Source organism: Cuculus canorus, chromosome 1 (genome assembly GCF_017976375.1).
Source record: "Cuculus canorus isolate bCucCan1 chromosome 1, bCucCan1.pri, whole genome shotgun sequence".
In the NCBI taxonomy this organism is placed as follows: domain Eukaryota; kingdom Metazoa; phylum Chordata; class Aves; order Cuculiformes; family Cuculidae; genus Cuculus; species Cuculus canorus.
Window position 1 is genome coordinate 87,864,193 of NC_071401.1, and position 14,874 is coordinate 87,879,066.

Here is a 14,874-nt window from a genome sequence, read left to right on the forward strand (position 1 = left end):
ATAACATACTTATATAATAAAACAAGAATAATTAAAAAATGGCATATATAAAAACTTTTAAAGCACAATGCTTGGTGTAAGTATAAAGTACTTTGAAAAGCAATAAATTAGTAAAAACATTAAGGCTTTAATAATGACTCTTCAACATCACAACACACTATCCTTAAAATTGTATTACACATTTTAACAGAAAAAAAACCATTTTCAGGCAAAAGTTTAAGGTCATAACACAAACATTTGGACCTATTCCACATATTTCCTCTTGAGTGGCTACAGCCTAAATGTCGAATGCTTCTGTTCTCTACTGTACAGGTTCAAAATCACATTTGTAACCTATACAGTGCAGCACTTGAAATTAATGATGCATTACTGAAATAGCTGCAGTCCAATTACATTTCTGTTGCCCAAATCTATCCTATCCAATGTATTTTAGTGAAGTTCTAGCCTAATAATACTGCATAAATACTTTATCATAAGTATTTTTACCTTGTCTGACTTGTAAGCTTAAAGCCAACTACAGATTCCTTATTCAGGCCAACTGCTTCAATGTTGATGACATCATCCACTTCTGGCTCTGTAGCAATGAACAGCATTGGAAACTTCCAAATACCTCCTGTAGTGCACTGTACTATGAGAGTTGCTTCGTTCCTTAAAATTTCAGATTAAAAACATCCAATACATTATAAAAACATTCACCATTATAAAACATAAAGTGAGTAAATTAATGTCCAAAATAAGGCTTGAGTATGTAGAACTATACCATGGTAAAATGGAAATACAGATGGCTTTAAACAGGAATATATCCTTAATTTTATGTGGTATAGTACATATTAGCTGCACTTAGACTGGAATATAGCAGTACTTAATTTTTACATTAAAGTACAAGGAAGAGACACAATAAGAAAGAGAAATGACAGGTACAGTCATGAGATTTGATTCTTCTGCTGCTTACTCTCTCTTGAGTTAAATTTGTTTAACTCACTTTGTTTTACTCATTATTCTTTATTCACTGTGATGTTACAGCAAAATTTGGTCTATAACGTGTTAGCAGTTCATATTAGAATCAAGCAGATCTGACAGAGGTCTAAGTACTTTAGAAAAATCCCAACTCTGAGTTCTGAAGACATCATGTCTTCAGACCATCCAAGAAGAGACTGGTGATGTAGATTCTGAAGATAAAGAAATTAATTAATTGCAGTCATTGAGTCCTCTACACGAAGCCTGATAAATCTCAAGTACATAAAGATAAAGAAACAATGTCATTTTTAGCCTCTGGATTTACTGTCTGCCTGCATGCTACTGAAGATTTTTTCCTCCCCATACACACCCAACTGCTTCAAAAGGAACATACGACTTCTCTCTCTCTCCAAAAGTTTCTTTTAAAAGAAGCAGGATGTACTAATGTAAATGAAAGCAAATCCACCATTTTTTCACATTGCAGCTCTAAAAGAGGATAATGTTTTCCTGTGGACTGTTGTTATTTGGGCACTAGAGACCACAGATTTAACCATCCTGTCCAGCCAAAGAATATGCATATATGGTCATCTAGGAAAAGTTTTTCAAGATTGACAAACCATCTTGTCTATAGATTTTCCACAAATTTTAAGGAAGACTAATTTTCATTAGAAGTCTTTCAATACCCTAGTGTTTAGAAGTACATTAATGCACACACAGACTTAGGCAGTAACTCAATAGAAACATCTAGCAGGCATTGAAAACACACGCTGTCAGTTTTAATACCAAAGATATCATACTGAGAAATAGCAAGTGAGAAAATCTAAAATACTAGATCTCAGAGGTGAAAACAAAATCAGGAAAAAGAAATGCAAGGAGGTGCTTACTTAGCTAAAGGTGCCCAGACAGGATTTTATCGCATGTTCTGTTTTATCGCATGTAAGAATGGTAGCTTACCTCATCGGTTTGTTAGGTGTAAACACTACATTAAAGATCAGGGTTACGATTCTGGATTCTGTATCCCATTCTCTTTCAATCAGATGCATACCAATCAAAGCTTCAAGCTGAGATTTAATTTCATTTGATTGATATTGCAATTCATAGAGAAATTCCCTTGTTGTAGAGAAACCTAAACGATATATGAGAAAAATCAGTCTATGTGCATTCTAACCTCACACAGCTAGCTGGCGAGTAGTTACCATTCCTGCATTTGTTACTAAAAATGATAAATCAGTAGAACTAGCAATTAACAAAACTTGATTGCTTTGCTTCTGACTGCATAGAAAATCTTCCAATTTCATATGACAGGCTACATAGTTTCCAGTAAAATGGAGGTGGAGAACGTACACAGGAGAAGGGAACAGTAATAGGATTATTTTTCTGGCTACCATTTCTGCATTACAGTGAGATATTTCTAGTTCATCATTCAAATGAAAATTGCAAGAATGTAATACTATTTTTGAGTAATGCCATTGGGACAATCTTATAAAACGAAGTTATTAAGGACATCAGTGTCATTGATTTCTTGCAAGCCTAAGAAATAATCTACAAAATAGTGAAGATGCCACCAGCCACCTCTTTTTTTTATTCTCTGAAGCAGCTATGAAAAGACCAAGTATTAATGACATAAGAATAAACTGCTGAGCTTCCTGAATCAAATCTCTTCTCCAGCTGTAATAAAGAAAACTGTGATATTCAGCGTACAATTGTAATTCGTGAACAGAAAGGAACATTTCTACAAGGAAAATAATCTCAAGCAGTTAATCTATTTAAAAACCCTACATGTTTTATGGATTAAAGATCTTTTAACACAACCACTAAATTCTAAAGGAGATTTCACTTTACTACGGCCACATATCTCAAGGCACATTTTGAATTTGCAGCATTTAGTACAATGTGTTGTGCAGAATTCCTACGTATTCACCCCTAAAAATGCTGGCTATAGTGTATAAGTCAGAGTTATTTCCCAAGGCCTTCTGACCTGGAATTCTAAAATACAGACTACATCTTTATTGCCATAGAAAGTCCAAGAAACAATGCACTGTGAGATATTTGAACATACTTCATTTTGCCAGTCTGTATTGCTACCCAATGTCAGCAAGTATGGTGATGCCGTCCTGTGCTCGTAGTCCTTTCCCTTTTTCTGACATATAAATATATTCCTTCCTTCTACTTCATTCAACTCTTGTTGCCAATGGTTTTGTATCACACAGATTAACCCAAAGAAATGTAGCATCTTATATTGAAACATTTCTGACTCTTTAAAGTGGATCCTTCACATAGATGTCTGTACAATTTATGCTACAACAATAAGCTATACAGATGTAAGCAAAATATTGTTATGAACATACAGGATTATTGATCATAGTGGATACACACTGAGTACCCTATATACACGATTTCCATGTATTAACCAATCTATTATACATTTACTTTATGAAAACAAATGTACTTTGTTATATTGAAATTAAACATGAACTTTTTTTCCTACAGTTTTTTTTTTAAAATTCCAGGGATCATGCTACATTGTTCCATGCTTTGCTGTTTCCCTGTTTGAAAAATATGTTTATGCCATACATTCAGATTCCAACACAGCCCAAGGCTTGTAGTAGTCACCCTAGACAAATGCCAAAAACATGAAGATAGAAACATAAAAACTAACTTATTATGGGAGAGAAAAGATTACATCATTTGGAGCATTTCACAGAGAGAAAATTGCAACTGTGAGCAGATGTTTCTTTCAGCAGTTATATCACACAATGCTACTCAAGGAAAGCTTATTTTATTGTTCAAATACGAGGAAGAAAATGTTGTGAATTACATGCTGCTTTCAGTATTCGAAGATATTCAGGTTTGGTTTGACAAATGTATATAGTACCTCTTAGTTAGAAGCAATTAAATATTTGTATTTTTTCTGCTCCAGGCTGTTTTGTTCTGTGCTCATATCAAGTATTTATTTTAAATATTTTAATGTTTACAACATCTAAGGAAAAATGATGCTTTTGTAAGTGCCAGTATTAGAAAACTTCATTATGTTGGTCCCATAGCTGGTTTTGATCTATACTGCCTATCTAGTTTAGGAATGCTCAGAAAAAGCAAAGAAGGAATTAGATTTTCATCACAGCTTCCCTGAACACTTTTGTATTATCATACCATGGGAAGCCTCTGTGACTGTGTTAATATTTGATTCTAGACAATTCCATAATACACATTCTGCCTAACCAAGCTGGCAGAAGCTAGAGGAAAAAGAAAGAGATGTGAATCATTGCTAGAAATTTGTCCAAATTTTCAAATGTTCAGAGTTCTCACTTTTAGAATTTCCAGTATAAATTAAAATGGTAAAATAAATGAAACATTTGAGAAAAAAAATAACATTTTCTTCAGAGTAGTGCCAAATACAATATAGAATACAATTCAAATATGCCTTGACCCTTTAGTCCAGCTCTTCACATGTTTTCATATGTTATAGGGTATAGCCTGATTAATCAACCTTTGTTCTGTAAATAAAGAGCAGCAGGGAGTACTTTAACCACATCTGACTCACAATAGAGGTACTTATTGATCCAAACCATGGGAAGATATAAGCATGCTATTTATATACAGCTTGTTACATCTAGGGAATAGAAATTCCAATTATAAGAAATAGTACTTCCTCATATTTCTTGAAGAATATTATGCATTATTTAAGTAAGAAAAGGAGTACGGATATGTTTTTGAGGGAATTATTCCAAGACAATTTCTTTAAAGCATTAAACATATCTTGTCTATTAATTTCAGTCTTCAAGTGTTTTCCTTTGTGTAAATAAAGACTTGCAAAAGGTAGCATGTATTTAAGCAGCATTCCTGTGCATAGGATTAATGAAGCAGCTACATTTAAAAAACAAGGGTTTTGGCTATATAGTTCTACAACTTAGCTGTCACTTATTTTCAAGTCCTAGGAAGGGTATTTCTTAAAAAGCACTAGAATTAAAGTGTTGAGAATATTTTTAGTTTATTTTAAATAGCCTCTAAGAAGATAAAAGGAAATAGACCACTTTTTTAAAATTCATTTTCTGACTCATAACAATGATGGTGTGCAAACTCCAAGAATTTTACACTCTGAGCATATAAATTGGGCAAATATGAATTTTTGTGACTGTTTGGATTCACCATAAAGCTAACTAATAAATCTAAAAATTAAAAGATGATTCTATCAGGTTCACAAAATAAGAACCTCAGGAATTAAAATGACATTTTAGTGGAAAAGAACCTGTATGCAAGCTTCAAAAGAGTTAATTACAAAGACCTCCATGTGCCTCATGTCTTTAGAAGGTACTGTAAAAGGCCCACTGGCTATATCTGACCTGGAATACAGTTTCACAGCGTCCTTAGAGAAGCCTTTGTACTTCCCTCCTATTTTTGAAAAGTGAATAAGTATTTGGCTTCACTGAAGACCAGCTCATTATACAAGGCAAGGACAAAAACCTAATGGACCTTGGCCTGTGAAGCTGCAGTCTCTTGTGGATACCTAAAGAAGATCTAGCTTCCAAGCACTCCGCAAATAGTACTTAACCTGCAGCGGACTTGGTGACGTAAAAACAGCAAAGGGTACGAGTTTCCTAAGGGATCCTTCTTCCTTTCACACATTCTCTCATTTCTAATGAGACAGGTGGAAATTACAGGTGTGATAGAGAAGTGTTCAGGCTGCGAAAATGCCTGTGCTCATTACAGACTTTTTCTTGAATAGATGCAACAAAATAGAGAAGGAAGTGAATTGACTTTGTTGGCCTTCCTCATCTCCCATTTAGCAGGTTGCAATGTTACCTGTAGTCATTAATAAAGTAGGTCGGCACAATCACGGTATATAAACACAGAAAGAAAGCCCAGCCATTCATAAACTTGTGGCATTACATTTTCCAAAAGCTAGATAATTTATTTGATTTGTTGAATATAAGCATATTGCACATTCTCACTGATTTTGATCTGCTGGTTCTGCTAATTCTTCAAGGCTAGATGTCCATTGTGGCCCCGACACCTGAGAAGGATTTCTTCTCCTCTTGATCTAATAGTCTCAAAACTGGTAAAATAGAAACTAAAGGACCAGACTTTAACTACTCACTTCTACCAAAGAGCTGGCATCTAATGTTGACCTTCTAAACCTTATGAAATATCTTTCTTCATAACCTCATTCAGCTCTCATCTGACACTTGTGCCTTTCTTGCTTTTCCACTGTCTTGCACGAGTCTTCACACTCACTGCTGGATGTCAGCAGGCAGTGTGGAATGAACATTAAGTATGCAGTTATGCCTTACCAGCAATAGCATCAGCAGGCAAAATACGTTACTATACAGTAGATCAAATTGTTTGAATACAGTTTTCAAGTAAATATTCAAGTGAACAGCAAAAATGAATTACAAGAACATTAATTGAAAAAATAAAAGGAAATCTGGTGGTCAAGAACATCCTAACATTTAAGTAGATATTAATATCCACACAGTAAAAAATTAATTTCATCTGAGAATGAAATGTCTGTTTCTCACTGTAAAGTGTCATAACTCCAGGATAATAGCAGCACAAAAAAGAAATTGCACAAGAATCCAAAAAGACCTGGTTGTAGCTGAACACACCTTTCACTAAAATTTCTTCATACATGTAAAAAAGTGCTCTATGTAGAGCATTATAGATGTAAGAAAAGATAACAACACATACTTCTTTAAATGCCAGACACCAAATTACCTTAAATATAAAGAAATAAATGGTTAATGAAATGGTCTCCTTCTATTGATAATATACTCAATGCAATTCAAGGAAAACCTCAGTGCAGTTCTGCGTAAATCTTTATATCTCTTTGCTGCAATATTTTTCTCTTTCCATATCCAGTTAATGCTTTTCATCCATATCTTCAAGGCTCTGCAAAATTCCAGTCTTAGCCTCATCTTTTTTCACGCTGCATCCCACTGCCTATTCCCCTAGCAACCAACTTCAACGTTTCTTTTCTAATTTTTTTTCTTACATTTAACTTGTCTGTTTGTTAATTTTTCACTTTCAAAATACTTCTGTAAAACAGGTTTCTACTTCTAAAGCAGATTGCTACTGGAAAGAAAGCAGTAGAAAGCATTGCCCTCCCTCTTTGTGGAGAATGTCTTTCTTCAAAACACATCATTTAGTGAATTAAACGGAAGTTTGTGAATTCATGTATATGAAATACATGGTTTTCATCTAGCACCTGCTATGGTGTGCATATTTCTGCATTCTTCCTTGCAGATAGCTTCCATATATTCTTACTCCATCTGAATGCTTTTTGGACTAATTCCCTTTTTATTGTTTCTATCCATACTCCCCTCTCAACACTCTTCCTTTATTTTCCTTATTTTGATATATATTTGCAGAGAAAATTGAAACAAAAACCTCAGGAAAAGCAAAAGGATTCTCATCAGCCCAAAGGATCTCTCACATTATTCTGCTTTGATGTCATATTCGACTTAGATTTGTACACTAATGTATAGATTAATGATTTACATGTACTAATTAAAAAAACATTGTATTTCTTTTTCAATATTCTCCTTTTTTAATCAGCACTGTCTTCATTTTTCTAGCAATTCTAGCAAATACAGGCAACATGAGACAATCTTCTTCATGTACACATATTATGATGCAGTCTTAATTCACACAGGCATTATCTTTATCATGGTATCCTGACTCACTTGTCTCACTTTGAATGTTGCCCCCATACATCAGTAGTAACTCAAGATTCTTTTAACCTAACTATTTAGTTTGTAGTGATCCACAGAAATGCTAAATTGAAAACAATATTCTTTTTTATTTCATGTTTTTTAACAATTCACCATGATGACATCTGTCCACGTCAATGTTTAAAGCAGTCACATTAATGACTAAAAGAAATTATGCTTGTCAATTGCAAGAACAACTTCCAATGCAAGAAAACTTCTTCAAATTCCTTTGGAGGGGCAGTATGTTTACAGATAGGCCACCAGATAACCTGCAGGTCATGGAGTAATAGCAAGGTTGTTGTTATCAGTCTTTTTTTATGTCAGCAACATGGCTATTCTTGTCTCCCAGCTGCCCTCTCACTCAGAAGTACCCTAATTTTTAGCTTTCTTTTATATTTTTTTGGTGGTTTACTGGAAACATATAACTCACGGGGCATGTTTTTTTGTTTTGTTTTGGTTTTTTGACAACGCATCAATGACTGTAATTACTAATAGCCTAGAAGCAAGCAAGGATTTTGCTCTAATTCCTCTAACATGGTCTGTTGTTCAAAGAACATTCTAGCTTTTTATATTATGTTGTACATACTTAGTCACTTTCTCTCTTCAAAATATATTTAAACCACTTGCTTTAGAAATCTTTCTTACTTCTTGTCTTCCAACACTGTCAACATATATTGTATCAAGTACACTTCTCTGAGACAGAAAAAACCCTTTTCTATATTTTGGAACATAACATTTCCATTCATGGAACTTTACTAATTACCAGTTAAAATATCATTTTACTGCTGTATGAATGTGACCTTCCAAATGAGAAGAACAGCCTATCACTAGCTATTTCTGTTCCTTCACAGTTTCTTATTGGGGTTACATGCAAAATACAAATATAATTTGTCCCACTGATTAGAGTAATTACACATTTAGAAATTTGAGCTCCTTCATAGTTACTTATAAAATTCTTTGTGTTCAGGAATACAGTCTTAAAATATTCTGGATCTAAGCAACAATTTGTAAATCAGCTGTGTGTTTATAAAATGTATGGTGGTTTTCTTGAACTAGTGGTGATAAAATAAACAAGTACCTGTTCCTAAAGAAACTAAGAGTTTTCTGACTACTTTTAACTCCTATCTTGTAACTTGGGTGTAAGTTTAGGACAGTTTTACTGTTATAAAAATACATTTTTCTGATCAGCCTTGATCCAATTTTGAGTGAGAAGGAACACCTTGGCTGATTGGTGTTCAAAATCTGAATGTATCAAACTGCACTGAGATGCAGTTCTTACTCAGCAAAGCCAGTTCCAGTTTTTCAACAAATTACAGAACACTGCTGTTCAAAATATTCCCAAATCCAGTACCATTTATTTGCCCTTTGATATTATGTAGAGCTGACATCAACCAATCCAAAATTTCTTAATCTGAAAATTGCAGTGGTTGTAAATAATATAGCATATATACAGCAGAAATTCTTCTTGATCTTAAAGGCGCTTTTACACCTAATGACTCTGCCAGCCACAGAATGTAGTACTTCCAGAAGCTGAAAAGACCTTGCAATCTGATCTGTTGAGCTATTCCTCATTTACAGTTACAATGCAAGTTTATTTTAGAATATTAATTATAGTGTGTCTTTAAATGGTTTAACTTATTTAGCAGGCATTCCAGACAGACACAGTATTTCACTTAATAAAAAAGGAATATCTTCTCTTAACAAAATCAGTCCAGACTGGTTAGAATCTGGCTGCCTGTTGAACATAATGAAAACTTCATCTTCTTTGTGAGGAATGTCGGTAAGAGAGGCGCGGCAATGTGTGTATTATACTGTTTGGGGTGTCGGTTTTTGAGGATGTGAGAAGGACATATGCTAGCTGTCGTGATTTGCAATATATCTGTTGATTTATGGCCATCATATGAAAAGGGGCCCTAGAGAATTGTTTCTGTTCTGTTTATACCTGTATTTGTTAGAAGTGTCAATAACAAAGTGGTCAGTCTAAGTTCTGCTGTTTCCAGTATCTTAATCTAAAACAGTAGGCAAATAAGCACGTGTGACTATAGACTAACAAACTTCAGCCTGAAGATTTTCCCGTACAAAACCAGATTTTTGTGTTTTGAAAACATTGTCCCACATCCTCTAAGCTCCCACTCAGTAGCTGTGCAAATTAAAAAAAGCACACCATGCGGCAACCATAAATACAGGTAAAAGGGGTAATATAATCCTGCAATCTCATATGGAGTGATTCTCCATGTTTCTTTCTGACTTGAAAGGGGAAATGGAAAAAGAAAAAAATTTTGGCAAGTAGTCTTCATCTAATATAAAATATTATTCTTATAAATGACATTGAAAGAATCTCTTTTACATCATACCACAATAAGTTAAACTGTTTAAGTTTCCTGATATAATTTCAATTCTAATATCTGTGCTATCATTTAACTTTTGATTTGATGATCATCAATCAATTTTTCCTTGAAAAGTAAGAAACGTAAATTTATGCACATGGAACTCTCTACTTATGCAGATAAATTTACTGTCACTAGCATCTGTAAGCATGTTCTAGTTTTGCACTTTACTACGTTCTGTTCCAAAAAGACGTACAAAAGGATAGACATCAGATAAATAAAGCCCTGTTTGAAGTTCTTCATTAAAATGCCTGTGCATACTGAAGTTCAACAAAGAAAATAAACAATACATCAAATCTTTCCCATGGTTTACTCATTAAAAAAAGAAACAAACAGACAGATCTTAACAAAAATTGTGAAGCTGACAAAATAATCCTTCTAGGCTTTTATCTCTACTCCGATGCCCTATGTTTTGTCTTCTACTAGGTCCCTGTTTTTGAGCAGGAGTAGGCACCTTCAACAACAAGGTAACAATGCATAACTGAGTGATTCGTTTGGGGGTTTGTTCTCTTGTCAGCGCTTCCATATCACCATTTCTCACAGCTAATCTGCTAATCCAAAACACTTTATTGTTCTTTCCTCCACTTCTTGTGAAAAAAATCACTTAACAATCTCATTTATATAGCTATTATCCTCTCATTCTCAAATACCATTTAAAAAATAATGCCACAATTATTCTGACCACAGAGAGATGGCTTAAGTAGGTTGTAGGGCCATCTTCATCATTATAATCCGCTTCATATGGCTTCAAATATTAACCTGCTACACTTTATCAGCAATTAATGTCTCTGGATGATAAATAAGTCTATAAGAATCTTTTGTCTCCACCTATACTGGCATACTTTCTTTCTTATGCTGATAAGATTTTTTTGGTCATACCCAATTTTATTGAACTTGCTTCTTAAAGGTAAGCTTCCAGATCCCGATCTGTCACATCAAACTTGTATTTAGTGGAATCCATGCCACTGGCTAACATAAGATCTTGCCGGTCAAAGGGGGAATAGCTTTTAATATATGTTTGGACAAGTTATTATTCTTCCTCCGTTTCAAAGAGGTGCTTTAATGAAATTAAAGCAAATAAATGCCTTCTGTTTATTCCATTAAGTGTTTAGATATTTGCTATGAAATTGTATAGAATATATTTATATATTTTCTGGTTTGTAAATGGTGAAACAAAGGGCACAGATACCTTTTGAATAATGTATGTCAATGTGCATAATGTATGCCAATGCACATTATGGATTAGCATATCTGGAAAATGTTATTTAACCACTAGGTGTAATTGAACTCTCCATCAGTTTAGTTAGAAGTCAGCATAGCTGTGAAACTTGCCCATAACATAAACAAAACTCATTCCTGTGGTATTGTACAGAACCTGGACAGCACTTTTCCTCCCAAAAATGAACTGTCATAAATAAAAAAATAAATATAAAAAAAAATAAAATAAAAACAGGAGCAAGGAGCTAAGAACAGCTTATGGCCTGTGAGAAGAGCTATGAATTAATAAAGATTAGGGATGTTAATTGTAAACACTCAGCCCTTATGGCTGGTTTACGTGATAAACTGAAGCAATTGAAAAGGATAGGTTACGAAGACCATTACAAACACAGAGACTGAACAGGACTGATTACTGTATTTCCTCAACCCAGAAGACACTCTGACTGTGTATTCCACAAGCTCTCATGTTTGATTGCTTAGAAATTTGTGATTTTTTTCACTGATAATTAGTGAATGTTTGATATTATTCTTAAAAATCACGGGAAAATTAAATGTTTAAATTAAACATGTTTTTATTTCCCACTGAACACTTAAAATAAACTTTAAAAAGCTTTTTTATTAGAATAAGAAATAAAAACCTTCACACTTGTTTGGATGAATAGTCTTAAATTTTGTTTTCTGAAAAAAGTCTTCAGAAAACAGATGAAAAATACATAGAGGGTAAAAAAATCTCAATGTCTAAAACATTAAGCTTTAATTACTTGATCTCCAGAACTTTGCTGATTTCTGATTAACAATCTATGACATTTTAGCCAGACAGTATACCATTCTCTCTTTCTTAAGAAATTATAATAGTTTTCTGTTTTAAATGCTATCTTCTAGATCAGATGAAAATTGGTTATTTTAACATAAAAAACATGCTTGAAGATATTTAATTTCCCAGGAATTTATACTCATCCAAATAATTTAAATACCAAAGCACAGTAGTAGCTGTTTAAATCTGATCTGCCAGTGATTATCATCATTTATCTTCAGATATAAAAACTGCTTACTACACATCACACATACACTCTGATGAATCACTCTTTCATAAGAGAAAAAATGAAAAACAGCTTGCCAAACTGTTTTCTTAGAAGTTTACACTTTTATTTACATTATTACTGGTAGACCGCAGAAAGCTGAGATAGTACCATTAAATTTGATTCCTAACAGTCATCAAATTCATCTAGCAATGACATTATAATGTCGCTGAAAACCATGGAAAGCACCAGAGTTATAAATGACCTTGTTCCCTGAGGTGTAATGCATTTCATCACCCGACTTCTTGCTTAAAAAGAAGTAATGTCCCAAATCAATGTCTTGCAGTACGTGCACAAGCCAATGTTAAATAAATAGGAAGCATTATTCCTATGAATAAAACCAGCAGTAAACATCGTGAGTCTGCAAGTCTTTCAAAATACTGTCTCAACTTGCTCAATTCATGTTCTGGTCAATTCAGATGCCATGTGTTAGAGGGAGATAGCTAAAGTATGTTTAAGGTTGACTAATTATATGTGATATGTCAAAGTTAGTACTTAAGAGTTCTCCAGAGGCAAGTATATACGTTGAGAACTTCACAGCTTTTTATTTAGTAGATTGATCACTAACATTTTATAAATGGAAATATAAGATAATAATAATATGCCCAGACAATAAGTCATTTTTATCATCTCAATATGAGCAAATACAAAGTTTGACTAAGTAATCACAACTATTAATTAATTAATTAGTAAGTATATGGTGTGCAAGCTCTAGTTTCACTTCACATCCCCTCCCGTTTCAAAGCATTGCAAAGTAAAACGTGTTTAAAGATCTGGACAGTCGTTGCTGATAGGAGAATATATTGGTCAGTGAGAAGAGCATCCTAATAGAGAGGGTGTAATTAATCTTTATTTATATTTTACAGCTTTTCATAGTTCTTTGGCAAGAGAGTTTCTGCAACACAGTATTCCTGCAAGCCTTGACCCAGATTCTAAATGGCATAAATGAGATACTAAAGTCAAGTCCATGTGCCTCTAAAACGAACTGCCTAATTGCAATCCTAACAGCTTCTGTAGACTCATCTTCTACCACTACATACACTTTTGACATTATACATTTTGGCATTACACACTTTTGACAAAACTAGGGAATGGGTTAAATCCCTTCCTCTCATTTCCATCCACATTAAACACATATTAGGATATCTCATGTTATGTGTAATATTTTTTAATATATTTTCTCTTAAAAAGTAGAATGACTTTAAACCCCAAAAGAAATGTAGGTTAAGTATCAAAGGTGCAATAATTGATGAAGGTAAAATGTAACAATGCATAACTCGTTATAGTGAGTATGACTGTTAACACACATCTATTAACAGGAAATCTAGGCATATAGGAGTAACAAGTATTCTGGTTTTATTACTTATATGTTGTATCATTCTGTTTCAAAGAGAGGTACAATATGAAAAGCTGGTGTATCTCTGAAGAAATTGATTTTCACTGTATCCTCTGCTGATTAACAGTAAGTAGAAGCTATCTTTTTACAAAGCTTTATTGCTTCTTTCAAACAAGGCCTCCTTCATCAATCCATTTCACTACAGATACTGACCTGCCGGTGGGAATGCATCTTACAAATAGGGACAAGCTGCAGATAAATATTTCCTTGCAGTGCTTACACAGACATATTTTTGCTAACTTTAGACTTTATGGAGGCTGTTATCTTTTAAAGGATGTTTATATGTTATATGATGTTATATGAGATGTTATATGTGCAAGCCTCACATCCAAGACAGGTACCAAAAGAAAGGTTCAGGTTCAAAGGTGCCTATAACAGCAGACATACAGTTATATGAGTGTCATATGTTCACAACAGCATAGAAATATGGACTGAGAGAAAGATTTGTATAAACTTCATCTGTTGTCATAGCAGAGCTACATCTATGAAGCATTTACCTTATTTGCAGTGTTTCTAAAATAGCATGAAATCCAAGATATTTATTCTTACCATCAGTGACTTGAACAATTTCTTGGATATTGGCTGGCTTATTTGTATTGACCACGGCAGAATTTCTTGTGACAGGTGTAGCATTTGTAGCAGGAACCACACCAGGCAGCAGCACTTCTACTCTTCTTTCTACTCTTTGCCTGGCTTGACAGCGTATGACATCTACAGAAAAGCAAGAACCCATTATTTGTAAAGCATCAGCATATTGATTTTAACAAAACACTCAACATAGAAGTTAAATGTGCTTAGAGAGTGACAAAATTCCAATAAGCACCAAAATAACTAAAAGCTTTTTCCCTGTTCCACAGTTTCTATTGTTCTGCTTAGGTGAAGTAGTAGAAAATATTGCTAAGCAAATGAAAATCTATTCCTACAGTCAGTTCACAACAACACTTGCAAAAGTGTTCCTTTTTGTAATATGAAGTGTATCTTCATTTGCAAAGAGAATTATGGCATGGTTTGAAATATGCCAGTGAGAAAGGAAGACTGCAAGGAAAAGAAAGAAATTAAAGAATTTAAAAGTTAAATGAAAGAATATTAAGTTACTCTCTAATTTGTCAATTTAAGAATACTATTGTTCA

The 14,874-nt window shown here is 33.7% G+C and overlaps 1 protein-coding gene across 1 annotated transcript in view; it reads right to left on the bottom strand.

Moving 5' to 3' along the window:
- CFAP47 (cilia and flagella associated protein 47) overlaps nucleotides 1–14,874 on the bottom strand; it is a 296,277-nt gene that overhangs the window by 19,484 nt on the left and 261,919 nt on the right. The window contains exons 60-62 of the mRNA XM_054060306.1: nucleotides 14,294–14,455; nucleotides 1,912–2,083; nucleotides 487–648 (exon numbers count right to left, since the gene is read on the bottom strand). Coding sequence (XP_053916281.1) covers nucleotides 487–648; nucleotides 1,912–2,083; nucleotides 14,294–14,455 — 496 coding nt within the window. The remainder of the gene's footprint in view (nucleotides 1–486; nucleotides 649–1,911; nucleotides 2,084–14,293; nucleotides 14,456–14,874) is intronic.